This window comes from Selaginella moellendorffii, unplaced genomic scaffold (genome assembly GCF_000143415.4).
Source record: "Selaginella moellendorffii unplaced genomic scaffold, v1.0 SELMOscaffold_23, whole genome shotgun sequence".
NCBI lineage: Eukaryota > Viridiplantae > Streptophyta > Lycopodiopsida > Selaginellales > Selaginellaceae > Selaginella > Selaginella moellendorffii.
Window position 1 is genome coordinate 1,489,036 of NW_003314284.1, and position 22,181 is coordinate 1,511,216.

The 22,181-nt window shown below is 53.2% G+C and overlaps 9 protein-coding genes across 12 annotated transcripts; 4 read left to right on the top strand and 5 right to left on the bottom strand.

Annotated features, from left to right (window-relative positions):
• The first annotated feature begins 272 nt into the window (after positions 1 to 272).
• On the top strand, positions 273 to 1,456 carry LOC9657044 (isonitrile hydratase). Its single transcript, XM_002973875.2, has 3 exons — positions 273 to 973; positions 1,028 to 1,189; positions 1,253 to 1,456. The coding sequence occupies exons 1-3, from the start codon at positions 680 to 682 to the stop codon at positions 1,454 to 1,456; spliced, it is 660 nt and encodes a 219-aa protein (XP_002973921.1). The 5' UTR covers positions 273 to 679.
• LOC9655978 (26S proteasome non-ATPase regulatory subunit 6) lies at positions 1,396 to 3,098 on the bottom strand. The gene is made up of 8 exons (XM_002974079.2): positions 2,918 to 3,098; positions 2,751 to 2,865; positions 2,594 to 2,684; positions 2,387 to 2,532; positions 2,115 to 2,334; positions 1,956 to 2,064; positions 1,737 to 1,905; positions 1,396 to 1,671 (listed from the first exon to the last, which is right to left on the bottom strand). Exons 1-8 carry the CDS (start codon positions 3,054 to 3,056, stop codon positions 1,497 to 1,499), a joined length of 1,164 nt encoding a protein of 387 aa, XP_002974125.1. The 5' UTR covers positions 3,057 to 3,098; the 3' UTR covers positions 1,396 to 1,496.
• On the top strand, positions 3,065 to 4,189 carry LOC112347641 (pentatricopeptide repeat-containing protein At2g13600-like). The gene is made up of 3 exons (XM_024678847.1): positions 3,065 to 3,959; positions 4,020 to 4,079; positions 4,138 to 4,189. Exons 1-3 carry the CDS (start codon positions 3,140 to 3,142, stop codon positions 4,173 to 4,175), a joined length of 918 nt encoding a protein of 305 aa, XP_024534615.1. The 5' UTR covers positions 3,065 to 3,139; the 3' UTR covers positions 4,176 to 4,189.
• LOC9655979 (putative pentatricopeptide repeat-containing protein At3g13770, mitochondrial) lies at positions 4,088 to 7,781 on the top strand. Its single transcript, XM_002973877.2, has 2 exons — positions 4,088 to 7,109; positions 7,168 to 7,781. Exon 1 carries the CDS (start codon positions 4,202 to 4,204, stop codon positions 6,833 to 6,835), a length of 2,634 nt encoding a protein of 877 aa, XP_002973923.2. The 5' UTR covers positions 4,088 to 4,201; the 3' UTR covers positions 6,836 to 7,109; positions 7,168 to 7,781.
• Positions 7,782 to 7,956: 175 nt separating this feature from the next.
• Positions 7,957 to 9,719, top strand: LOC9655980 (probable esterase D14L). The gene is made up of 2 exons (XM_002973878.2): positions 7,957 to 8,931; positions 8,998 to 9,719. The coding sequence occupies exons 1-2, from the start codon at positions 8,561 to 8,563 to the stop codon at positions 9,425 to 9,427; spliced, it is 801 nt and encodes a 266-aa protein (XP_002973924.1). The 5' UTR covers positions 7,957 to 8,560; the 3' UTR covers positions 9,428 to 9,719.
• Positions 9,551 to 12,446, bottom strand: LOC9655981 (pentatricopeptide repeat-containing protein At1g63330). Of its 4 annotated transcripts, none has more exons than XR_002992830.1 (4): positions 9,955 to 12,446; positions 9,820 to 9,886; positions 9,718 to 9,745; positions 9,551 to 9,661 (listed from the first exon to the last, which is right to left on the bottom strand). XR_002992830.1 is itself a non-coding variant. In XM_002974080.2 (2 exons), the coding sequence occupies exon 1, from the start codon at positions 12,364 to 12,366 to the stop codon at positions 9,970 to 9,972; it is 2,397 nt and encodes a 798-aa protein (XP_002974126.2). In that variant the 5' UTR covers positions 12,367 to 12,446; the 3' UTR covers positions 9,767 to 9,886; positions 9,955 to 9,969. The 4 variants fall into 4 exon arrangements, 2 of the variants coding, with proteins under 2 accessions (XP_002974126.2, XP_024534610.1); XR_002992831.1 differs by having other exon boundaries at positions 9,718 to 9,748; XM_002974080.2 differs by lacking the exons at positions 9,551 to 9,661; positions 9,718 to 9,745 and having other exon boundaries at positions 9,767 to 9,886.
• Positions 12,447 to 13,197: 751 nt separating this feature from the next.
• LOC9657046 (polygalacturonase) lies at positions 13,198 to 14,505 on the bottom strand. The gene has a single exon (XM_002974081.2). It carries the CDS (start codon positions 14,503 to 14,505, stop codon positions 13,198 to 13,200), a length of 1,308 nt encoding a protein of 435 aa, XP_002974127.2.
• Positions 14,506 to 15,145: 640 nt separating this feature from the next.
• LOC9657047 (calcium-transporting ATPase, endoplasmic reticulum-type) lies at positions 15,146 to 19,068 on the bottom strand. The gene is made up of 8 exons (XM_002974082.2): positions 17,531 to 19,068; positions 17,378 to 17,462; positions 17,206 to 17,324; positions 16,866 to 17,144; positions 16,422 to 16,805; positions 16,256 to 16,365; positions 15,971 to 16,199; positions 15,146 to 15,913 (listed from the first exon to the last, which is right to left on the bottom strand). Exons 1-8 carry the CDS (start codon positions 18,947 to 18,949, stop codon positions 15,341 to 15,343), a joined length of 3,198 nt encoding a protein of 1,065 aa, XP_002974128.2. The 5' UTR covers positions 18,950 to 19,068; the 3' UTR covers positions 15,146 to 15,340.
• A 192-nt stretch (positions 19,069 to 19,260) lies between these two features.
• Positions 19,261 to 22,179, bottom strand: LOC9657048 (citrate synthase 4, mitochondrial). The gene is made up of 20 exons (XM_002974083.2): positions 22,053 to 22,179; positions 21,946 to 21,996; positions 21,840 to 21,881; positions 21,716 to 21,781; positions 21,595 to 21,660; positions 21,430 to 21,543; positions 21,312 to 21,375; positions 21,176 to 21,258; positions 21,078 to 21,127; positions 20,950 to 21,027; positions 20,773 to 20,901; positions 20,673 to 20,715; positions 20,531 to 20,617; positions 20,379 to 20,480; positions 20,211 to 20,318; positions 20,108 to 20,158; positions 19,991 to 20,064; positions 19,859 to 19,910; positions 19,710 to 19,807; positions 19,261 to 19,599 (listed from the first exon to the last, which is right to left on the bottom strand). The coding sequence occupies exons 1-20, from the start codon at positions 22,104 to 22,106 to the stop codon at positions 19,587 to 19,589; spliced, it is 1,425 nt and encodes a 474-aa protein (XP_002974129.2). The 5' UTR covers positions 22,107 to 22,179; the 3' UTR covers positions 19,261 to 19,586.
• Between the last annotated feature and the right edge of the window lie 2 nt (positions 22,180 to 22,181).

The following is a 22,181-nucleotide window of genomic DNA, read 5'->3' on the forward strand; positions in this document are numbered from 1 at the left end:
CTTGAACCCCGCTGGGAAGGGCCCAAAGTAGCCACAGATGATGAAAGGCCTCACTTCGGTGCCTAGGTCCGGCATCAAGCGCCTAATTGCGCTCAAGCTCAAGCTCTGGTCTGGCAGTTGGCATACCCTGACGGTCGCCGGAACTAGACCATATAGCTTGGCGATCTCGTCTACTGGCAAAGGTTTACACACCGATACCCTCAAGGCTTTCAGCGCTTCCACATTCCTGGCCTGGGGCCTGAAATACACCACCGCCATCCCAGAAAGCCCTACGTCATGCAATGAATTGTTATCAGAGACCACTGGACTTGATTAAGCCAGTCCGACACCAGGAGTAATTTCCTTTATAACCTGCTTGAATTCACTTACATTCAAAACACCTCTTGCCGAAGACTGGTCATCACGTTGAAGTCAAGCGCTGCTCTCACATTCACATCCTGATCAGAGCTAATAGCTCAATTCCAAGTAAACCTCTTCTGCTTCACTGCTTTCACATGCAAATGTCATCTGAAGTCCTGCTTCAGCTGTTGGGAGTCTTGAACACCACCAAACTCCGAGCACCTCACCTGCTTCCAGCAATCGTGGTTTAAAAACGTGCTCATTTCACGAGTGGACCACCTTCATCAATAAAAGTCCTTTAAAGACTCATTGATCTACCATTCAGCTGACCAGCCTAGCTATGGCGGAAGAACAGAGATCTCTCCGAGTGGCTATTCCAATCTTCGACCACCTGACGGCGCTCGACGCGGTTGGCCCATACGAAGTTCTCAACGCGGTTCCCGGCGTATCTGTGGTGTTTGTGAGTGACAAGCCGGGTCTAATCTTGGCTGGTGAGGCCCAGCAATCCCATCTGGGCCTCCGGGCCACCGCGTCGTATAAGGATGTTCCACATCCGGATGTGATTGTAGTTCCTGGCGGGCCTCCTACCAAGATCCCGCTGCATCACAAGCCACTTCTCGACTGGATCCGCAAGGTGAGTGCCTGCAGCTTGTCCACCTCGGCTGGGAAACGGGCTCTTTGGTTGCAGGCTCACGAGACGACCCTGTTCACCACTTCTGTTTGCACCGGTGCGCTCATCTTAGGATCTGCCGGACTTCTCACCGGACTGGAGTGTACCACGCATTGGAGCTCCTACAAAAAGCTCGAGGAGTTTGGTGCCAAGGCCTCCGCAAAGCGCTACATACAGCAGGTCAGGTGTTCCAAGAAAACTTAGAAAGAAAAGCTTCACAACCTTGTGGTGTGTTGTCTTCAGGGGAAGATTATCACTGCTGCCGGCGTCTCGTCGGGGATCGACATGGCTCTCTACCTCGCCGCTCTTCTGAAAGACAAGGTTATTGCAGAAGGAGTTCAGCTGCTGGTGGAGTATGATCCCCAGCCACCATTTGACAGCGGATCTCTGGCGAAAGCTAGTCCAGAAGTCTTGGCATTGCCATTTATCCGTCCGCTCTTGGATTAAGAAACATGTCTGTGTGACAAAAAGTGAATAACAGAACCTTTCATATATCGATGACTCTTGAGAGCTTCTGTATACGGTTCAGCAAGAAATCTCCCTGCTTGATGGTGGACTGGTAGAGAGCATTCTTGGCGTCGGGTCTGTTAGTCTCTAGCACACCGGCCACTTTGTCAATTTTGCAGTTCAGCTTTCCCTCGGCTATGAAACGTGACAACTCACTGTAACAAGAAAAGAGAATCCAGGCTAGATTTGAGTCGCAAGTGAAGGAAACCGAGGTACTTACGTATCGAGGAAGTTTATGCTCACTCCGAAAGCCTTGGCCATGGCGTCCATTGTCACACTTTTGTACGACTCCAGGAACTGTGCATAGACCACCTTGCGCACTTCTCTCATGTAGTATCGGAAATGTGGCGCTAAATAGCGGTCCAAGCGAACTTGCTCTGTAAGCCGAGCTGCAACCGCAGAATAGTTACTACACAGAAAAGCCAGGCAAGGATCTTACAGAAAGCAAAGAAGAACGTTTTGTACTGGCAATTGTAGAAGGCGTTTAGAAAATCCGACAGATGTGGAATCTTCTCAATGACAGTAAGAACCTCCGGAGCATCCACGACCTGCAAGAACACGAGGTACTGAACAGCTCTTACAAACTGCTGATCCATACCTTTTGCTTCAGAGCAACGCGGTCCAAGGAGATGATGCTTGTCACCACGCTGTAGAAGACGAAAGTTTCATACGAGAACAGCTCGTAAGTTGTAAACGTGGAGATGGAGTCCAGGAACAACTCCGCAGCTTTCTTGAAGTTCCGGGTCGCCATGCAGTAGAGCCCCTCGTAAACTTTCAGGCGGTTCTTCCTTTCCCAGTCACCGCCCTCCTCGAACAAGCTGAGGTCAAACATGTCAGTTCCAAGTAAACAAAAAATCACAAACATCCCACCTCTTAGCCTTCTCAATGTTTTTGGAGATGAGATCACAATCTAAGAAAAAGAACGCCAGCCTTAGTGTGTGAAACACGAGATCCATCTTGTGACCAACGGCAACGGTTTTTGCCTCTGTAATCTTCAGCTGCTCTAGCGTGAGCTCCTGGCAAGAAAAAGAGACAGAGAATAATTAAACGAATCCACAAAAATCGTGCGTTTCTTACCTTCTCACCAATACGAATGAAGAACAGCGCTTTTGCCAAAAGAGCGTCTCTAACTTCACTTTCTCCCAGGTTCTCTTCGGCATCGGCGATTCTAAGGAAGAAAAGAGAATGCGAGGCGTTTGATTCAAGCAAAGAGACAGAAACGCGAGCTACTTACTTCTCATCCAGCTTCCTGACCTCCTCGTCGATCTTGGCCCGCATTTTCGCCAGCAGCGCGTGATCGATCTCCCACCCAAACTTGTGACACCAGCCCTCGTAGGGGCCAGCCATATCTACACACCGCCATGAGGCTGGAATCCCTCAAACCTCACCGAAATCTCTTACCGTCTTCTCTCGCTGCCGCAATCACATCCTCCTTGAGCTGGACCTTCTCGATGTCTGGAATCTCCGGAGCTGAGAGCAAGAAGAGCTTACGTGCGAGCTCCAGCCGAGGATCCTGGCACGCCTCCTTGTCCGCCTCCATGGCGCTCACCAGGAGAAAAAATTTAGGGCTTGAGCTACCTAGCTAAACACTATAAACCCTAAGTTCTCGATCGGTATGGGGAGATGCAATCGTCCTGGAAGCGCTGGAATCACAATGTGAGTCTTACATTTTCCAGTAACAGCTCTTCATTCTCTGTCCGCTTCTCGAGCTCACGAACGAGCTCTCTCGAATTATCTCCGAGATCCATCGCCGAGATCCTTGCGGAGATCAAAGCCTGTAGCCGATCCCGGGATTTGGAGAGAGGGAGGAGACTTCATGCCCGATTATCTGGAGGAGGCCGAGGATTCGAGACGAACGCCTTCGTGGCGAACAGTTTGGTGGACATGTATGCAAAGTGTGGAAGCCTGGTGGACGCTAGAAAGGTTTTCGCGGGGATGGGATTACACAAGACAGTGGTGTCGTGGAACGCACTGATACAGGGATATGTGGAGAATGGCCAAGCAGAGATGGCCTTGAAGGTCTTCTCGGCCATGCAAGAACAAGGATACTCTCCAAATCCTCGAACTTTTGGTGCTGCTATGAAGGCCTGCTCCATCCTCGCGGCAAAAGAATCGATCACACAAGTACTAGACCGTGGAAAGGAGCAAGACAACAACGATGAAGAAGAAGTAGAAGCTTTTGGTGTGAAGCTGGAGTCTCTGAGCAAAGGAATGGAGATTCACTCCCAGGCAGCGGGATTGAAAGGGTGTTTGGAGGACATCTTCGTTGCAAACACACTGGTGGACGTGTATTCCAAGTGTGGCAGCATGAGTGATGCTCGGCGAGTATTCGACCGGATGGAGTGCCACGACGTTGTCTCGTGGAACTCGCTGCTGCTCGGATATGGCGAGAACGGGCAGGGGGAGCTGGGGCTCGAGCTCTACGTAGCCATGAAAGATCAAGGTTGTCCTCCATGTCCTCGAACTTTTGTCACCGTGCTCAAAATCTGTGCTTCTTTGGCAGGCGACGAAGATGGCAAGCCGGTAGCCGGAGAGCTCGTCAAGCTGAAGTCTCTGGAGCGAGGTATGGTTGTTCATTCTCATGTTGCTAGCGCTGGTTGTGACGACGTTTTCTTGTCTAGCACCCTGGTCGATGTCTATGCAAAGTGTGGGAGCTTGAGGGACGCTCGGGCCGTGTTTGACAAGATGGATCTCCACGACGTGGTTTCATGGACGGCTTTGATCCTGGGCTACGCAGAGAACAGCAGGCCTGAGCTCGCGCTTCAGCTGTTTCTACACATGGAAACGCTAGCAAATGCGCCAACTTTCGCCGGAGCAGTCAAGGCTTGCTCGTTTCTGGCACTCAAGGAGGAAGGCAAGCTGGTCGGAATGGATAACAGGGGGACTGTCAGGATCAGAGCTTTGGAGAAGGCCATGGCTATTCATTCCCAGGCGGCAAGCAGTGGCTACTTATCGGACATCTTCCTGCAAAGCTCTCTGGTAGATTTGTATGGGAAATGTGGGAGCATGCTTGACGCTCGCCTCGTCTTTGACAGGATGCAACACAGGGACGTTGTGTCGTGGAACTCTTTGATCCTGGGATACGTAGAGAACGGTGAAACTCACCTGGTTTTCGATCTACTGGCTCGGTTGACAGAAGATTTCGCACCAAATGATACAAGCTTTGTTGCTGCTATCAAGGCTTGCGCAACTCTAGCAACGACTCACGACGGGAATGGCAGGCCTCTCAAGGGGGAGGCTCTGGAAAGAGGCACTAGCATTCATGCTCAGGCAAGGGACAGGGGGTTTGAGAAGGATAAGTTCGTCACAAGCACGCTGATCGACATGTACGCCAAATGTGGAGCCTTGGAAGACGCTCGCAGAGTTTTGGAGAGGGCGAGGCCGAGAGATTCAGTGCCTTGGACTGTGCTGATGCTGGGATACGTAGACAACGGAGAGGAGAGGCTAGCACTGGATCTCTTTGCTGCGATATTCGGCTCAAGCAGCGCTCAAACGAGTTCTCCGGCGTTCGTCGCTGCTCTCAAGGCGTGCATCGGCTTGGCTGCACGAGAAAGCACCGACGCAAAGGTGGCGAAACTGGAGAGCCTGGAGAAATGCATGGAGATCCACAGGGAAGCTGCGAGATGCGAGGTTGAGCTGGACATCACCTTGGAGAGCACTCTGGTGGACGCCTACTCCAAGTGTGGAAGCTTGCTAGACGCCCGCATGGTGTTCGACAGGATGGAGGCTCACAGCACAGTATCGTGGACGGTCATGCTCAACGGCTGCACGGAGAATGGAGACGAAGAGATGGCGCTAGATCTGTTCGAAAGTTTGGAGCTCCAACTCCAGCTCGAGCCAAATTCAGTCACTTTCGTCGCTGTGCTCAAGGCCTGTGCTGCTGCCGCTGCCAAAGAAGCTGGCAAGGAGATCGACGATGACAAGTTCGTGAAGCTCCGGTCGCTGGACAAGGCCATGGCGATCCACTCACGAGCTCGAGCGAAGTTCGGTGGTGGTGGCGAGCTCGACCTCGTGGTTGCAAACACGGTGGTCGATCTCTACGCGAAGTGTGGGAGCATGGCAAGCGCCCGGGGTGTGTTTGACGCGACGAAGCTCCACAGCGCGGCTTCGTGTGCTTCGCTCGTCCGGGGCTACGCTGAGAACAACGAAGGGGAGCTTGCTCTGGAGCTCTTTTGGCGGATCAAGGAGAGATTTTTAGCGGTGGAGGGCGGTGCCGGATTCGTGGCGGCGCTCAAGGCGTGCTCGAGCCTGGTGGATCTGAGGGGCTGCCGGGCGATCCATGGCGAGATCTCGCGGCACGGCCTCCTGATCGTGGTGGAGAGCTGCCTGGTGGACGCGTATGGCAAATGCGGCAGCACGATCGATGCGCGGCGCTGCTTCGAGGCCGTGGCGAGGAGGCGGCTGATCGATTGGAACGCTCTCATGGCGGCGCACTCCCGCCAGGGCGATTGGCGCGCGGTGGCGGAGCTCTTCCACGGGATGCGCGACGAGGAGCTCGCGCCCGACGCGGTGAGCTGCCTGCGCGTGCTCACGGCGCTGAGTCACGCCGGGATGGTGGAGCTCGGCCATGGCTTCCTCGGCGCGATGGAGACGAAGTACGGACTCCGCCCGGGCGTGGAGCACTACACGTGTACGGTGGACATGCTGGCGCGGGCGAACCGGCTGGACGCCGCGGTGGCCGCCGTACGGGGGATGCCGTACGAGGCCGACACGGCCACGTGGACGGCGGTGATGGCCGCGTGCTGCCGGTGGAAGAACGCGGCCGTGGCGGAGGTCGCGTTTGGCGCGCTGCGGGCGATCGATCCGGGCGATGGCGCGGCATTCTTGCTCATGGCGAATCTCTACGGGAGCTTGGGTATGTGGGAGGAGCAGTCGCGGATCGAGGAGCTGGGGAGGAGCTGCGGCGCGCCGAGGAGAAGTGGGCGGAGCTGGTGGATCGATGATAAAACGGGGATCCTCCACCGGTTTGGGGCTGGAGATGTGGGCCGCGGCGGCCCCGCGATCGCGGCCAAGCTCGCGGAGATGAGGGGCTGGATGATGGGCGGTGATGTGGGCGGGATCGCGCACAACATTGGCGAGGAGGACAAGAGGGGCTTCGTCCTGTGCTCGCACAGCGAGAGGATCGCCATGGCGTGCGCGCTGGTGAGCTCGCCGCCCGGGGCGACGATCCGGATCGGGAAGAACCTGCGCGTGTGCGGCGATTGCCACGCGGTGAGCGCCGTCGCGTCGCGGATGGAGCGCCGCCGGATCGTGTGCCGCGACGCCAGGAGGTTTCATGTCTTCGAGGGCGGGAAATGCTCGTGTGGAGATTATTGGTGAATCGCGGGCTGACACGTGGCACAAGGAATGATGAATCGCACTTTGGCACGTGTCAACCTGTTGGTGAGTTGAGCGCCAACACGTGGACAATTTTGGTGTATCGTGCTTTGGACACGTGGTCGCGCATTGAAGAGAGACCACTTGGCAGAAGATGAAGCTATAGGGTTATTCCATTGTTGGATAGCGCGACAAGGAGCAAACAAGGTGAGATCATCTCGAGTTTTTGGCGGTAGCTCTCTCGCGTGATTCTCGCATCGATCAAATCTAGGACAAGGTAAGATCTCTCCCAATCGTCCTGTTCCAACGCTTGGATTCGCGAATCGCGTGTATAGGAGGCGCAATGCAGCCACACAGAGAGGACTCGGCTCCCAATGCCGCCGCAGTGAGCGTGGAGACGCGGCTGGACAACTCGGAGCTCGGCCCGGGCATCGCCACGGGCTCGACGGTGGACAGGACCGACATCTCCACCGCCTCCTCGGCGGGGCTCACGGCAGCAAAGAAGAGCTTCCCCCCAAAGCCCCCGCAGCCGCGCAAGGGCGACGAGGAGGAGATCAAGAGGGGCGGGAGTGGGATCCAAGGCAGCAGCGATGGCGTTGGCGGCGGGCTCCAGAGGGAGGACTCGCTGGAATCGGCAATGTCCAAGACATCGTCGTCCTCCACTACCACCATCTCGCCCATTGTGCCGGTGACGAAAGAGGCGTACGGTGGCGGGATCTATGGCAAGGACGACGAGCCCAAAGACAAAGAGAAGCGGAGCAATGGCGGACGTGGTGGCGGCGCCGCTCCTAAAGTGTACGAAGATGGTAGCGCGATTCCGTACATCCAGTAGTGTAGAGAGAATACTCTCTCTCTCTCTCTCTCTCCCCTGTGTTCTTACTCTTTTTTTTGTGGGATTTTTTGTTCTCTCAAAGCGTTGGTTGACAGCTTTTCGCTGATCAAAGTCTTATCTTTTTTGTTGATCAAAGTCTTATCTTTGTTTGTTGATGAAAGTCAGAATATGTCTGTGATTACACTTGATCTTGACATGCAAACGAACTAACAATTATTTTGGCGATTCATGCGCTCTGATCCAACCGCGGATTAAAGAAACTCGCTGGCGAGCGAGCAGACAGTGGAACATGTGCAGCGCGCTCGCTTTTGGCTTTCAAGAGAGAATTGGAACAACAAACAAGGCCTTGAATCCAAACCAGGAAATACAAAAAAGAAAGAACGAGCAGACAATCCATCTGAGCCACGACGCCTGGATTCCTGCGCATTGAATTCGCCTTTGGCCTTCCATCTTCCTGCCACCATCCCTTCCAAATGGGAAGCTTTTGGCGATTGGGACACGCCCCACCTTTTCTCCTCCAAGAGAGGAGGGACCCAAATGGTTTGGTGTGTGATGCTTGTCTTTTGGCTAGCAAGGTCAGACGGTGCCAAGCTACACGTTTCTTTCTAGTCTCGCCCTTCTATCGAATTCTCCTTTCCATTTTGCCGCTTAAAACCATACCCCCTTTAGCCAGCGCTATTTGTTTTTGGCCATTTTTGCGGATCAATGATCATGGACCACCACTTAGCAGAAGTTTTTTCCTCGTCCCGAGTATATAAGTAGCGGGGCCTGGCTAGCACTCTCTAGAACAGGGTAGAGAAGAAGAAGAAGAGTGTACCACTCTAGAGCTTTGCATTTTCCAAGTTCCAAGAGCCCAAGCTTCCCGGAGAAGAAGTCTAGAGCTCCAAGCTCGAACGATGTCAACTATGGCGAAGATCCACAACGTCCGGATCCTCGGCCAAGGCCGAGAGCTCGTGGTTCTCTCCCACGGCTTTGGAGCCAGCCAAGGCGCGTGGGAGGGGCTCCTCCCGCATCTCTTGCCGCGCTACTCCGTGCTGCTCTACGATCTCCGGGGGCATGGAGGAGCTACTAGCGACGATGACTTTGATGCGTCCAGGTACCGGAGCATGGAAGGCTTTGCCGAGGATCTCATCGCCATCCTGTCCGAGCTCCAGCTCGGCAAGTGCCTCTACGTCGGCCACTCCATGTCGGGCTTGATTGGCTGCCTCGCCGCCGCCGCTCGCCCCGACCTCTTCTCCAAGCTCGTCCTCCTCGGAGCTTCGCCCAGGTACTACTGCTACTCTTGTTCTTCAAAGTTCCCTTCAAAGTCCTCGATTGATCTTGCTCCATCCAGGTACATCAATGACGCTGGCTACGAGGGAGGCTTCGAGCAGCAGGACGTTGACGAGCTCCTGGCCGCGATCAAGCGAGACCATGCCTCGTGGCTGCAAGGATTCGCCCCTGCCGCTCTGGGACCCGAGGCGAGCGAAGAATGTATCCAGCGCTACATGGCCTTCCTGTCCGTCGTTAAGCCCGACTTCATGCTGCTCATAGCCGAGACCATCTTCAAGAGCGACCTTCGCAAAGTCCTGTCGCTCGTCACTGTGCCGTGCCATGTTATCCAGACCAAGGAGGATTTCGCGGTGCCGCAAGCCGTGGCCAAGTATCTCCACCAGCAGCTGGGAGGGGAGCTGGAGATCCTGGATGCCCGCGGACACCTCCCGCACGTCACGCATCCTCAGATCCTGGCTCCGGTTCTCACGAGGCTTCTGAGCGAGGAGTAGTCGAGCAGAGTGTCGAGTGTGAGTCCATGGATCCAGTTGCTAGATTGCCTGGAAAGTTTGTGCAAAAAGTCTTTGCTACGAGTTTGTCGTCTTAGGATCTGGAAAGCTACCTCGAGTGATGGAAGTGAATCGATTGCAATCGTAAAAGCTGTGTCGGAAAGGAAAGGAGGTTGCCTCCACTCGACGGTGCTGCTAGAGGACAAGCTGCGCCGGAGGAATAGTTCGTCGCAGAGACTGTAACACAGAGCTTTCAATGCTGCTGGAAACATAAAAACAAGAGCTTTGCTTACCACTGTGTGTCATTTTTCTCCGTAAAGGCTGCTACGAAAAGAAGGAAAAGAACAAACAAGAACTTTAATGCTGATAGAGGAAAAAAACCAACTTTTTCTTACTTTACAGTGTACCCTCCTGCGAATCAGTGAGTACATCACGTTTTTACTCTTAGCTCGTGGGTCTTCACTGCTGAATGAAAAAGCACTGCGTTATTGATCGGAAGAAACAAAATGTAGAAAGGAAAAAGTACTTACGGGTATCCAAGATCATCAAGCTTTCCACTCAGCATCCGCGTGTTCTTCTTTTGACTCCAAGAGGTGGTCCTCGACAATCTTGGCGAGATCAGTATCACCGCTCTTGGTCACGCGGTGGCCCCTCTCCCTCGCAACCTCCACAATCCTGCGTGCCGAGTCGGTCCTCTTGGCGTCACACAGCGCAGCAACCAGCCCCGCGAGAGCGCGGCATATGTTATCCCCAGCCACCGTCACCTCCATCCCGTGGTACATACCGCACGCTTCCTCCAGCTTCCCGGCTCGGCACAGGCTCGTGATCACCATGCTGTAGGCCGCCGCGTCGGGCCCCTCGCGACTCGACTTGATAAGCTCGAACAGCTTCACGGCCGAGTCGAGCATCCCGGCCTTGGACAGGCCGTTCATGATGATGCTGTAAGTCACCACGTCCGGCGAGCAGCGGCTCTTGAGCATCATCTCGTAGACCCTGTGAACCTCGTCCATCTTGCCGCTCTTGCACAGCCCGTCCATGACGCTGTTGTAAGTCACGACGTTCGGCGGCGACCCGGCCGCCTCCATGAGCTCCAGCAGCCGGAACGCGTCCTGGAACTTCCTCTCCTTGCACAGAACGTTGATGAGCGTCGAGTAGGTCACCACGTCCGGCTTCACGCCGTTCCTCCGCATGTCCTCGAGCAGCTCCAAGGAAGCGTCAAACTGGCCAGCCCGGGCGAATGTGTTGATGAGCATGCTGTAAGTCACCACGTCCGGGACGACCCCGGACTGCCGGAGCTCCTCCACAGACTTGCGAGCTCGGTCCAGGTAGCCCGCCTTGCACAGCGCGTCCAGGTAGCCGGGATACGCCGCTGCCTCGAGCGAGCCACCTTTTCGTGCCTTCTCCTCCTCGAAGAAACGGATCACCCGGTCCAACTCCCCGTGCTGCCGGAAACCATGCACGAGGTTGCTGTAAGTCACCTCGTTGGGACGGACTCCCATCTGTCGCATCTCCTCCATGAACTTGAGCGCGTCGTCGAGCCGGCTGGCCTTGCACAGCCCCCCGACGATCGTGGTGCACGTAATCACGTCCGTCGGGAGCTCCAGGCTGCGCTGCTCGATCATCACACGCAGCGCCTCGTCGATCTCCCCGGCCCGGCTCAGGTGCTGGATGAGCGTGCCGTAAGTTATCGGGTTTGGCTTGCAGCCGTTTCGCTTCATCTCCTGGAACACCTCGCGCGCCAGCTTCGTCTTGTTGCTCCGGCACAGCCCGTTGAGCAGGATGGTGTACGTGAAAACGTTTGGAACGATGGACTCCTCCACCATCTTCTCCAGAACTTTGTACGCGTCCATGACTCTGGAAGCCCGGCACAAGCCCGTGATGATCCCGTTGTAGATGAAGACCGTGGGAGTGTAGACGCCGCTGAGCTCCCGGACGAGCTCCAGTGCCTGGTTCGCCATCCCGGCGCCGCAAAGGCCGTCCACGACGAGCTTGTACGTGGTCTCGCCATAGACCACGCCTCTGGACGCCAGGAGCGTGAAGAGCCGGACCACCTCGGAGAACTTGGAGCGCCGGAAGAGCTTCGTGGCGAGGAGCGTGAAAGCCTGCGAGTCGACTTTAGCGCCAGCTTCCACCACCGATCTCTCCAGGAGCTTGGCCGCCATCTCCAGCTTGTCCGCGCGAGCGAGCGCGTCCACCACCACGCTGCAATCCACGCTCGCCACCTTGAAGTTGTGATCCAGCAGCGCTTGCAAGCATCCGGCGGCGACGTCGATCTTGTCCGCCTTGCAGAGCGCGTAGAGCAGCGGGTGGTGGTCGGCGGCGATGCCCCGCGAGAGCGCCTCGCGGGAGAGCTCGAGAGCGTCGTCAAAGCGGCGGTGCCGCGCAAAGGCGTCGATCATGCTCGAGTAGGCCTCGGGCGGCACGGTGGCGGCACTGCGCACGTAGCAGAAGATCTCCCCGGCCTCGTCGATCTGGCCGAGCTCGACGTAGGCGCGGAGGAGCGCGACGAGGCTGTGGATGCTGGGCTGGTGGCCGTCGCTGCGCATGGCGCGGAGGAGGAGGAGCGCGGCGGAGGCGTCGCGGGCGTCGCAGAGGCGGGCGATGAGGGACTCGTAGGCGGCGGCGGAGTGGCGGTAGCCGGAGGCGCCGCTGGTGGAACGAGCCCAGTGGAAGAACTCGAGGCCTTTCTTTCGGCTGGCGCGGCGGAGGACCTCGAGGACGACGTCGTGGGAGAGGTAGCGAGCGAAGGGAGCGAGCGCGGCGGCGTTGAGACCCACCTCGGTAGGATTGAGCGCCGAGAGGATGCTCTGGACGACGAAGGCGAATGCGTCGCCGCCCCCGCCGCCGCTGGCGCAAGTGGTGGAGCTGCTTGATCGTCGCGCCATTGCTGGAGTGAGGCTGGGGCGACGAGCACATAGCCTTGTCAAGAGCGCAGCGCGCATGGGCGAGAGATGTGGTGGCGCTCATAGCCTAGCTAGCAAGGAATGTGGCTACCTGTGATCACCCCCGGCATTGCTCTTCCTCTTCCTCTTGCTCGTGCCAGGGTGTAGGGTTTTACGATTTTAGGGCATAGCGTTAAAAATGAAAGAGTGCGAATCGAACGGTCGATCAATGTCCTAGAAATTTTAAAATCTAGATTTTAGGGTTTATGGGGCAGGAGAGAAAAATTGAGCCCTCTAGCTGATACCTTCTTTGCTAGGATGACAAGGGAATTCCAACGCTCAATCTTTGATTTCTTTTGCTTTGAATTGAACTTTTCATCTTTCCATTATGAGAGAAGGCTCACCACTCAAGGTCTAGCTTGACACAATCCAACCAACACTTCAATCACGCCTTTCACCATAGTTGGCCATAATTGACTTCTTTAGTCAAAGTCCTTATGTGCTACAATGGAGGCAAACCATGCCAGAGTTGTCAATGTTTGTTATCGATGTGATTACAAAAAAAAAACTATGTGCCAGGTCAAACCGAACTCCTACAATATAGGTGACATGGCCCTCAATGAGTTCTGGAAAAAGAACTTTCAGAGCCTAGTATTGGAAGAGGCAGCCACTTGAGACGAGCTGATCGATTTTTCTTTAGCTCAAGGATGTGAGAACTTTGGAACGAAAGAAATGGAGCACTCCCCCAACCTGACACCATGAATCATCTGTAGACAATGGTAGCCAAGTAACGTTTGGAGCTAGAGGAGAGAATTGTGAAGTCCTGAATACTGGGAAAACAAGAAAGTGTGCTAGAGAGGAAGGTGTTTTGGACATAACTGATTTGAACTTTTAGCTAAATGGCGAGGAGACCTTTTCAGCCTGCACGCTCGAGCTCGCTCTTCTCGACTTTAGCTCCTGCGCCGCCAGGCAGCTCTCCGGGAACACATTCTTGCCCGCCACACCATACGCATTGCTACACCTCGCATCAGCATTCGCCCCATTGATTGCCTGAGTGATCTCCACGTTGTCCAGCTCGATTCCGTCGCAGCCCACGACCTGGCTACACCTGAGCGTGATCGCCGTCTTGGTCTTGGAGGTACCGCTGATGTTCTTGTACCTCACGCCACTGATGCTCACGCCACTCACCTCCTCTGCCGCCGCCTCCGCGCCACAGTCGTGCTCGTGCGCGTCGCAGTAGGCCTGGTCGATGATGATGGGGTTGGCCACCTCGTCCATCCTCACGTCCTCGAAGCTCACATCGCTCACCGTGCCATGCCCATTCTTGTAGCTCTTGATCCTCACCCCGTTGGTGGTTCCAATCAGATTAGCGTTGCGGACTCTCACACCGGACACCACGTCGCCACCGCCCAAGCTCCCAATGCTGATTCCATGGCCGGGGCCGCACACGATGGAGCTCACGTCGATGTTGGAGGAGCCCCCGACGATGGAGACGCAGTCGTCACCCGCGGCAACCATGACGTACTTGATCACGACATCCTGCGAGTTCGTGATGTGGATACCGTCGGTGTTTGGGCTGTTGCCGGGGGAGTTGATCCGCAGCCACTGCGCGGCTACGTGCTGGCAGCCATTAAAGTTGACGTGCATGCGCGGGCTGTTGACCACCTCCAGGCCGTTGACCCGGAGGTTCTTGACCGTGTTGAACTCGATCGAGGTCGGGGCTTTCCTACACGACGTCGACCCCGCCGTGGGCTTGCAGGCCCGAGACCACCACGATGCGCCGTTTCCGTCCAGCGTCCCGGTTGCCTCCACCTTGAGGCCTTCGAGGTTCTTGATCTGGATCCAGGGGGCGGAGTTGGAGTTGCTCCACGAGGATGCGTCCGGGGCGTGGATGTTGCCCTCGATACGTATCTTTGTGTTGGGCTTGCATGGGCCCTGGAGTGAGACCTGGGCGATGAGGAACGTCTTGCCACCGGGGATGAGAAGCGTTGCGTCTGGGGATTTGCATGCATCTTGCCATGCTCTCTCGAGGGCTTGCGTGTCATCTGTGACGCCGTCACCTTTGGCACCGTAGTCTTGCAAGTTGAAGGTCGTGCCACCGATCAGGCAAGAGGGCTTGGAACTGGAAGAGGTCTTGCTCCCTGATGCAAGAGCTGCACAAGTCCATACCATGAACAACAATAGAATTCCTCTGAACATTGCTACGTGAAACCCTACTATAGAGAATGTTATTATATAGTTTTTGTCACCTTTTCCACAATTAGTGGATATTCTGGTCTAACATCCTTATAGAAAACTTTTCCCTTACTCATCAACTTATCGAATATATTTTCTAAATATATCACTTTTTTTATCAAAAGAGAATGATGCTTTGTGGCGATCTGGCCCAAGTGGATCTGATGTGGGGTTTATATTCAAATATCTGGCTGCAAAGAAGATTCTGCAAGATTCTTTTTCATAAGATTCTTTGGTTTGTAATGAACATACTATAGGCACCTTTGGCAATGCCTTCTATGCCCCTCTGGCCAGGTAAAAGATGTCTATCATGTTCTATATGACGTGAAGCTCAATTCCCTGGGATCCTTTGGGCTGAGAGGGATCTCCCTAGTCAGGCTGCTTTGTACCACTTGGCTATCTACTTGCGTAGAACAGAAGAGATTCGGGTGGCTCAAACAAGAGAGTGTAGGGTGTAGTAGAATTCCTCTTCTTCCTTCCAAGTGGTCTTTATCTCGAGATAGGCTTTAACAGACCTGTATTATTATTATTGCCAATACAATTTCTCTTTCTCTTGGTAAAAAAACACTTATACAAACTCTAGATTTGATTGAGTTTCTCGGGATAATTTAAGTTGCAATACTCCACATATTAAAAAATCTACTGTAAATTAAATATAAACCTACATGGATTAAGATTTTAGTTAGTTTATATAAATAAAGCCAAATGTTTGAAAAAAGCTCTAATCGTTAAATCTATATGGGTTATTACTAGAAAAAATTTCTGGGGGAGAAAGAAAAAGAATCATAATTTTTCCTTTTCACTCTGCTTTCGACTTTCGTTGCCTTCGTTCGGCTGCCGACATCCTTCGGCCCACAAACTTGAGCAGCTCGTCGATGAGAATGACGGGAAAGGAGACGATGATCACCAGCAGCCACTCGTTGAAGCTGAGCGGCACGATGCCAAAAATGTTGGCCAGAAACGGCACGTAGAGGATGAGAAAGTGGAGGCCAAACGACACCGACATGGCCAGGAGCAGCCACGGGTTCACCCACGGCGGCATCACCAGCAAGCTCCCGTCCTCGGACAGCGCGTTGAGCGAGTTGAACATCTCGATCGCCACCAGCACCGACAGTGAGAGCGTCGACGCCTTCACCTTCCCGTCGGTGAAGTAGTCGCACGGGTTCTTGTCGAACGAGAACACCTGTGACCCCGCCGCGAATGGAGCCACCTCGAAGCCTTGCCACGACGGGCACTCCCCCCAGCTGGTTAGCTGCGAGAACGTCACGAGTGTGTGTCCATCCCCGGAGATATCCAGCCCCAGAAAGGAGCCGTGTGTGTACCACAGCGCGAAGATCCCCACTGTTGCCAGTCCGACGTAGAGGCCGATCACCTGGAACATAGATTCTTTCGTGAGACAAGACGCGGATGGGATTTGCTTGCTACGTACCATGTATCGGAAAAACACCCAGGAGTTGATGAGTTTGTCGTCGCTTCTACGGGGAGGCTTTCTCATGATGTCCACGTCAGGGGGATTGAATCCGAGAGCTGTAGCGGGCGGTCCATCGGTGACGAGATTAACCCACAGCAGTTGCACGGGAGTTAATCCTTCCGGCATGCCAACAGCAGCCGTCAAAAATATGGAAGCGACCTCGCCAATGTTGGAAGAGATCATGTATCTAACGACGAAAAAGAAAGTCGTCAGCAAATTCAAATCGAGACACGCTAAGCGCACCTGATGAATGCTTTCATGTTGCTGTAAATCGATCTTCCTTCGGCAACGGCACTCACAATCGTGCTGAAGTTATCGTCAGCGAGAACCATGTCTGCGGCCTCCTTGGCAACCTGCAAAGTAGAGTTAGATCTTACCGCAAAGTGAAAACCCAATGAAAAAAGCATACCTCAGTTCCAGTTATTCCCATTGCAATGCCGATATCGGCGAACTTCAAGGCCGGAGCATCATTCACACCGTCGCCAGTCATAGCCACTACTTCGCCAGCTTCCTTCAGCATGCGCACAATTTCTTGCTTGTGTCTGGGCTCGGCACGAGAAAACACACGGCCGCCTTTTCCGGAGAGGACTTTGCGTCGTTGATCATCAGGAAGGGATAAAAAGTCTCTTCCCGTGAAACTTTTCCCACTTAGATTTTCACCTGAATAGAAAATCCCGATGTCGCGGCAGATTGCTTCTGCCGTCTTTTTGTTGTCACCAGTAATGACCATAACCTGAATGCCAGCTTCTTTACAATCCTCGATGGCAGCCTTAACTTCCCCACGAGGGGGATCCTGAATAAAAAAACATAACGAGGTTACAACTTGTTCTCCCAGTAAATAGAAAGTACATACCCGCAAGCCAACCATCCCAACGAAAATAAGATCGCTTTCAATATCCGGGTAGTTTGCAGGATCTTGAAGCACTACATGAGCAGGGTGAGTCGCACCATTGTAGCTAGAAAAATCACCAAGATTATCCTTGTATGCAAAACCCAGGCATCGCAAGGCTTTGGAGCTCATCGAGTCCAGTTTTTTTATCCATGCGCCACGTGAATTCGAGTCGAGGCTGACAATGGAGCCATCTTTGAGTTGCAGATACGAACTCCTTTCCAGCAAATTTTCTACAGCGCCCTGAGAAAACAGAGAGAAATTTTATAAAATACCAGCTGCTACAAATGCTACATTTGTTTACCTTAACAAGAAGACGATTCTTTCCAGAAGTATGGGCAATAACACTCATAGATTTGCGAGACCGGTCGAACTCAAGCGAAGCCAATACTGTTGAGCGAGAATTCCACCAGTCGCAGCAGCCTGCAAACAAATACATGAGGACCTCTAACAGAAAGAAAACAGACAGAGCTTACTCAATTCAACCACAGAATGGTCCACAATGTGGTTCTGATAATCAGAATTATAGTTGTGTGGAAGCTTCATCTTCTCAACCAAAACCTTAAGAAAAAAAAAAAAAAACAACAAAAAGGGTGAGCCAAAAGTTCTGCAAAAGACATTCTGAATACCTTTAGAGCAGCTTCAGTTGGCAAGCCCGTGGCACGAAACTGGTTCCCCTTGCACATAATCCCCGCGTCATTGCAGACGGCCGCTATCTCTGCAAGGGACTGTAGATTCTTGCTCATCATCCCTGGAGTGTAGCCCGTGATGCCTCCATCTCCCGGGTTATACGTCGTTCCCTCCACTCTAAACTCCTCCATGTCAGCCGGGTGGATTCCACTCCCCACGAGCTCCATCACGGACATCTGGTTAGTCGTCAGCGTCCCCGTCTTATCAGAACATATAACGGTGGTACAACCGAGCGTCTCCACGCTCGGAAGCTTGCGAACTATCGCGTTTTTCTGTGCCATCTTCCTAGTTCCCAGAGCCAGGCACGTCGTGATCACCGCCGGGAGGCCCTCGGGAATGGCAGCCACCGCCAGTGCCACCGCGATCTCGAAGTAATACGTGCACTTCTCAAAGGAGAACCTGACGTTCGTCGGCCAGCCATCAGCGTAATCCCACGTCAGGAAGTACTTGTAGTTGATAATCCATACCAGTAAGCAAATCACACCGATGACCACCGTGAGGCGCTCACCGAACTCATCCAGCTTCTTCTTGAGCGGCGTGTCATCGTCTTGCATGGAGGCCTCTTGGATCTGTGCCTGGATCTTTCCAATCTCCGTAAACATGCCCGTGGAGACCACCACCCCGACGCAGCAGCCATTGACAATGGTCGTCCCAGAGAAAACCATGCACTCTTTCGCTTGGAGCTCGACGTCGGCCAGCTCCACCGCCTGTGTGCTCTTGACCACCGCAGCGCTCTCACCCGTGAGAGAGCTCTGTTCCACTCGAAGAGTCGAAGTCCTGAGAACCGCGATCCTCGTGTCCGCCGGTACCTTGTCGCCAACTCTGAGCTCCACAACGTCGCCAGGGACGAGCTCCCTGGCTGCCAAGTCGGGGATCCAGTGACCATCGCGAAGAACTTTGGCGTGCTCTGGTTGCATCTCCTTGAGCGCCTCCAGCGCGCTCTCGGCGTTGGTCTCTTGCCACACCCCGACTACCGCGTTGATGATGAGGATGAGGAAGATCACGAGCGGCTCCACGTACGCTGTCAAGTCCGACTCACCGCTCTTCTGGCCGTCCAAGTAAGTGAGGAAGAAGGAGAGCACCGCGGCCACCAAAAGGATCTTCACCAGCATATCGTCAAACTGTTCTAGGACAAGCTTCCACATTGGCTTGCCGTTCTCCTTCTCGAGCTCGTTCCAGCCATAGAGCTCCCGCCTCTTCTCCACCGAGCTCTTGCTCAATCCATGCGCCAGATCGGTGCTGTACTCATCTACGCACCTTTCTACGCTTCTGCTCCAAGCTGGAAACGGTGACTTCGCCGCCATCGCCATCGGAGAGTGCCTGGAATCCTGAGCTCTTCCTTGAGCTCGCGAATTCATGAGACTACCGATCGACACGTCGCGCTGCCCGAGGCGCCGATCGCCGGATCCTATAACCCTAATAGTCCAGCGCCTAGCGGTTACACCGTAAAGCTCCAAACCCTAGTTTCCGCCATAGCCAAAAAGGGATATAAATTTCGAAAAGAAAAAGGAAGAGGAGGATCCATCCCGGTTGCTTCGGTGAAGGACTCGCCCAGCCTTTACACACAGGCTTACGTTGCCTGACGTGGCGGAGCTCCAGCCCTTAAAACTGCCACGCGGGCGAGATGCCACGCACTAACCAGTGTCAACGCTTTATAACGAGAAAGAGAGGAAGAAAGTTCGCGTCAAATGGGCGAAAATAAAATTAGTAAAGGAGTGACTTTGCGAGCCTCAGATTTTTCCGCATCTCCACTCAAGATCCAAGCTCTCTTCTTTTTCGTTTTCTCGGTGGAGTGGTGTCGGATCTCCACGGCCCTGTTCTTGAGAAAAAGACCACTGCGGTGATGGAAAAGGCCAGCATAGTGAAGCTGGCCTCCTCGGTGGCGAAGCTTTTCATAGCTAGGAATCAAATCCCACGCCGTTCAATCCATCCTCTCTCTCATGATGCCTCTCCATGTCGAGACTCAAGTACCTCCATGTCGGAGAGACTCTCACTTCACTTCTTCTTCCTGTTGTTCATTTCATTGGATTTATCAATCCTTATCACCACATTGTATTTTACACCAGCCGTTATTCACGAAAGAAAACGAGAACGAAAATTTCGAGAGCGTCGACTTACGCTGTCACGGTTTGCTTCTTGCAATAGTTCTCCAGCCACTCCATGGTCATGCTCTTTGGCCTTTCAATTGGAAGACCAAGTGCGCGATCCCACACCAGCTGAAGGATACAAGCAGTCAATTGGAGAGCTTGGAAGCACAATGCTAGTACCTGTGCGAGAACGCCTAAGGCCCGAGAGACGCCAAACAACACGGTGTAGTAGCTGCGAGAAGAAAAGTAAAGTGGTCAGAGCCTTTTCCTTTAATGAGAAAAAAAAGAGAGGAAAAAGAGGAAAAAACGTACTTCTCTTCAGTCAACCCGAAGTATTGTAGAAGTACTCCGCTATGCGCATCCACGTTAGGCCAAGGATTTTTCACCTGGAAGGGGGGCATTATGATTGCCGTGAATAGCGAGTATTACCTTTCCCGTTTCAAGAAGAATATCAGGCACAACTTCGTAAAGATTGGATACCTGTGATCAGAGTGTGGCCAAATGAGAAAATAAAGCAACAATTGAAGGCTACCATTTTGAAGATCGGATCGTCGGGCAGATGCTTTAGTGCAAATTCGCGCTGGCAAGTGTACCTAGGGTCCGTTTTACGCAGCACTGCATGTCCATAGCCTGGAACCACCTGTACAGCAGAGTTAAGCAACTGATTTTTAAAATTTTTTTCATTCCAAACAAAGCTGACCTTTCCACTATTCAAAGTATCTTTTACGTATTTTGTCAGCTTTTCCTTGGAAGCATCAGCTCCGATCGCTTCAACGGCTTCATTAATCCAACGCAACACTTCCTGATTGAGTTTCAGACTTCAGGCCAGAACACACGATGATAAACTCAAACCTGGTTTGCAAGACCATGCAATGGACCCGCCAAGCCATTCATTCCGGCCGCAAAAGAAAGGTACGGGTCCGATAGTGCACTCCCCACCTAGAGATAAATAGAGTCATCAAGAGTATTTTTGGAGAAGACCACAAAAACTTACCAGGCGCACGGTGTGTGCACTAACATTTCCTCCCTCGTGATCGCTGAAAGTCAATTACGCCATCCTCAGTTCACGGCAAAGGAAACTGTAGCAGACTAACCTATGAATAGTAAGATACAGGCGCATCAGCTCATGCATTTTGGGCTCCTTAAAACCCAGCATGTGAGCAAAGTTTGCTCCATAATCCAGCGACTTGTTTGACTCAATCAGCTTGCCTCCATGGTATGTTCTGCAGCGAAAACATTTAGCATCACTACAAGTTGCAAATTATGCAAACCTTTGGTAGATGTAGGACGCTAGGCCTGGCAACCTAGCAATCAAGTTCATCGAATCTTCGTACACTGGTTCCCAAAACCTAGACACACCGCTCAATTATCAGGAATATATATAACTACGACTACTCACTTTGATTTGTGAATTCCCTTCTCATACGCCTTCTGAAACTCGCTGTCGGTCTGTAGCACGAGCTCAGTAAGTGTTCTCGAACTACGTCAAACACTTACTTGCAAAGCCATAACTCCAGCAGTCAACTGTGTCATTGGATGCGCATTACTCGGAAGTGCATTCACAACGTCATACACATGACCTGTATCAAACACATTTCTGTGAGACAAGCAAAAAAATTGTAATCAAACTTGCCCGGAATGTCAGAACGAGAAGCCCAGTCTTTCGTCAATGTCGCAGCTTGTTCCTTACTGGGAACCTGAAGGGAACAATGTATAAGAAAGTCAAAACATTTGAAAGCCTAATGCCTTACCTCACCAGTAACAAGCAGCCAAAACAGTCCTTCTGGTATCGGTTCACCGTCGGAAACGGCAGCTGGAAGCTTCTCTTGACACTCTGGAATGGACAAGCCCCGAAAACGAATACCCTGTTTGCCAAGGACGCTGAAACAGCAAAGAACAAATAAATCCTTGACTACCTCTTCAGGATCGAGCAGGGACGTCTCCCAAAGCATGCCTTTAATCCCTCGCATTCCACCAATGGCCTGAAACGAATAGAGAGATCATAGATATGACTAACTAGCTCAAACAAACGCATACCATATCGACTGTGGTTTGGCCGAGCGGAACTGATCCATGCTCCTTTTTCAGCTTTTTCAGTCGCTCCTATAGAGAAGACGATAGTGCTCATCTACCGCCTTCCAGAAAAGCTCAGTGACCTCACCTGTTCTCCCGGAATCAGTTCCACCAGCCGCGATCGAAGATCCTACAAGAATTGCCAGCACAAATCACACGCCAGATCCCGAAATATCGCACGGGCAAGCGCCTACCGTCGTCAGCAATCGCCGAAACCACCAATGCGGAGCAATCTCGCAACCAGCCTGCACGGATCAATCACAGGAGCTAAGACGAGGTCGAGAGATGCGACGACACAGACCGAAATGCGGCGAAGCTTGGACGCCACACCGCGCGCTCTGCCGCCCATTGCCATCGCTCTTCCTCTGCCCCAACCCTAGCGCCTTCGTCTGACGCTTTTGATCTTTTTGATCTTGCAACGTGGCGCCGT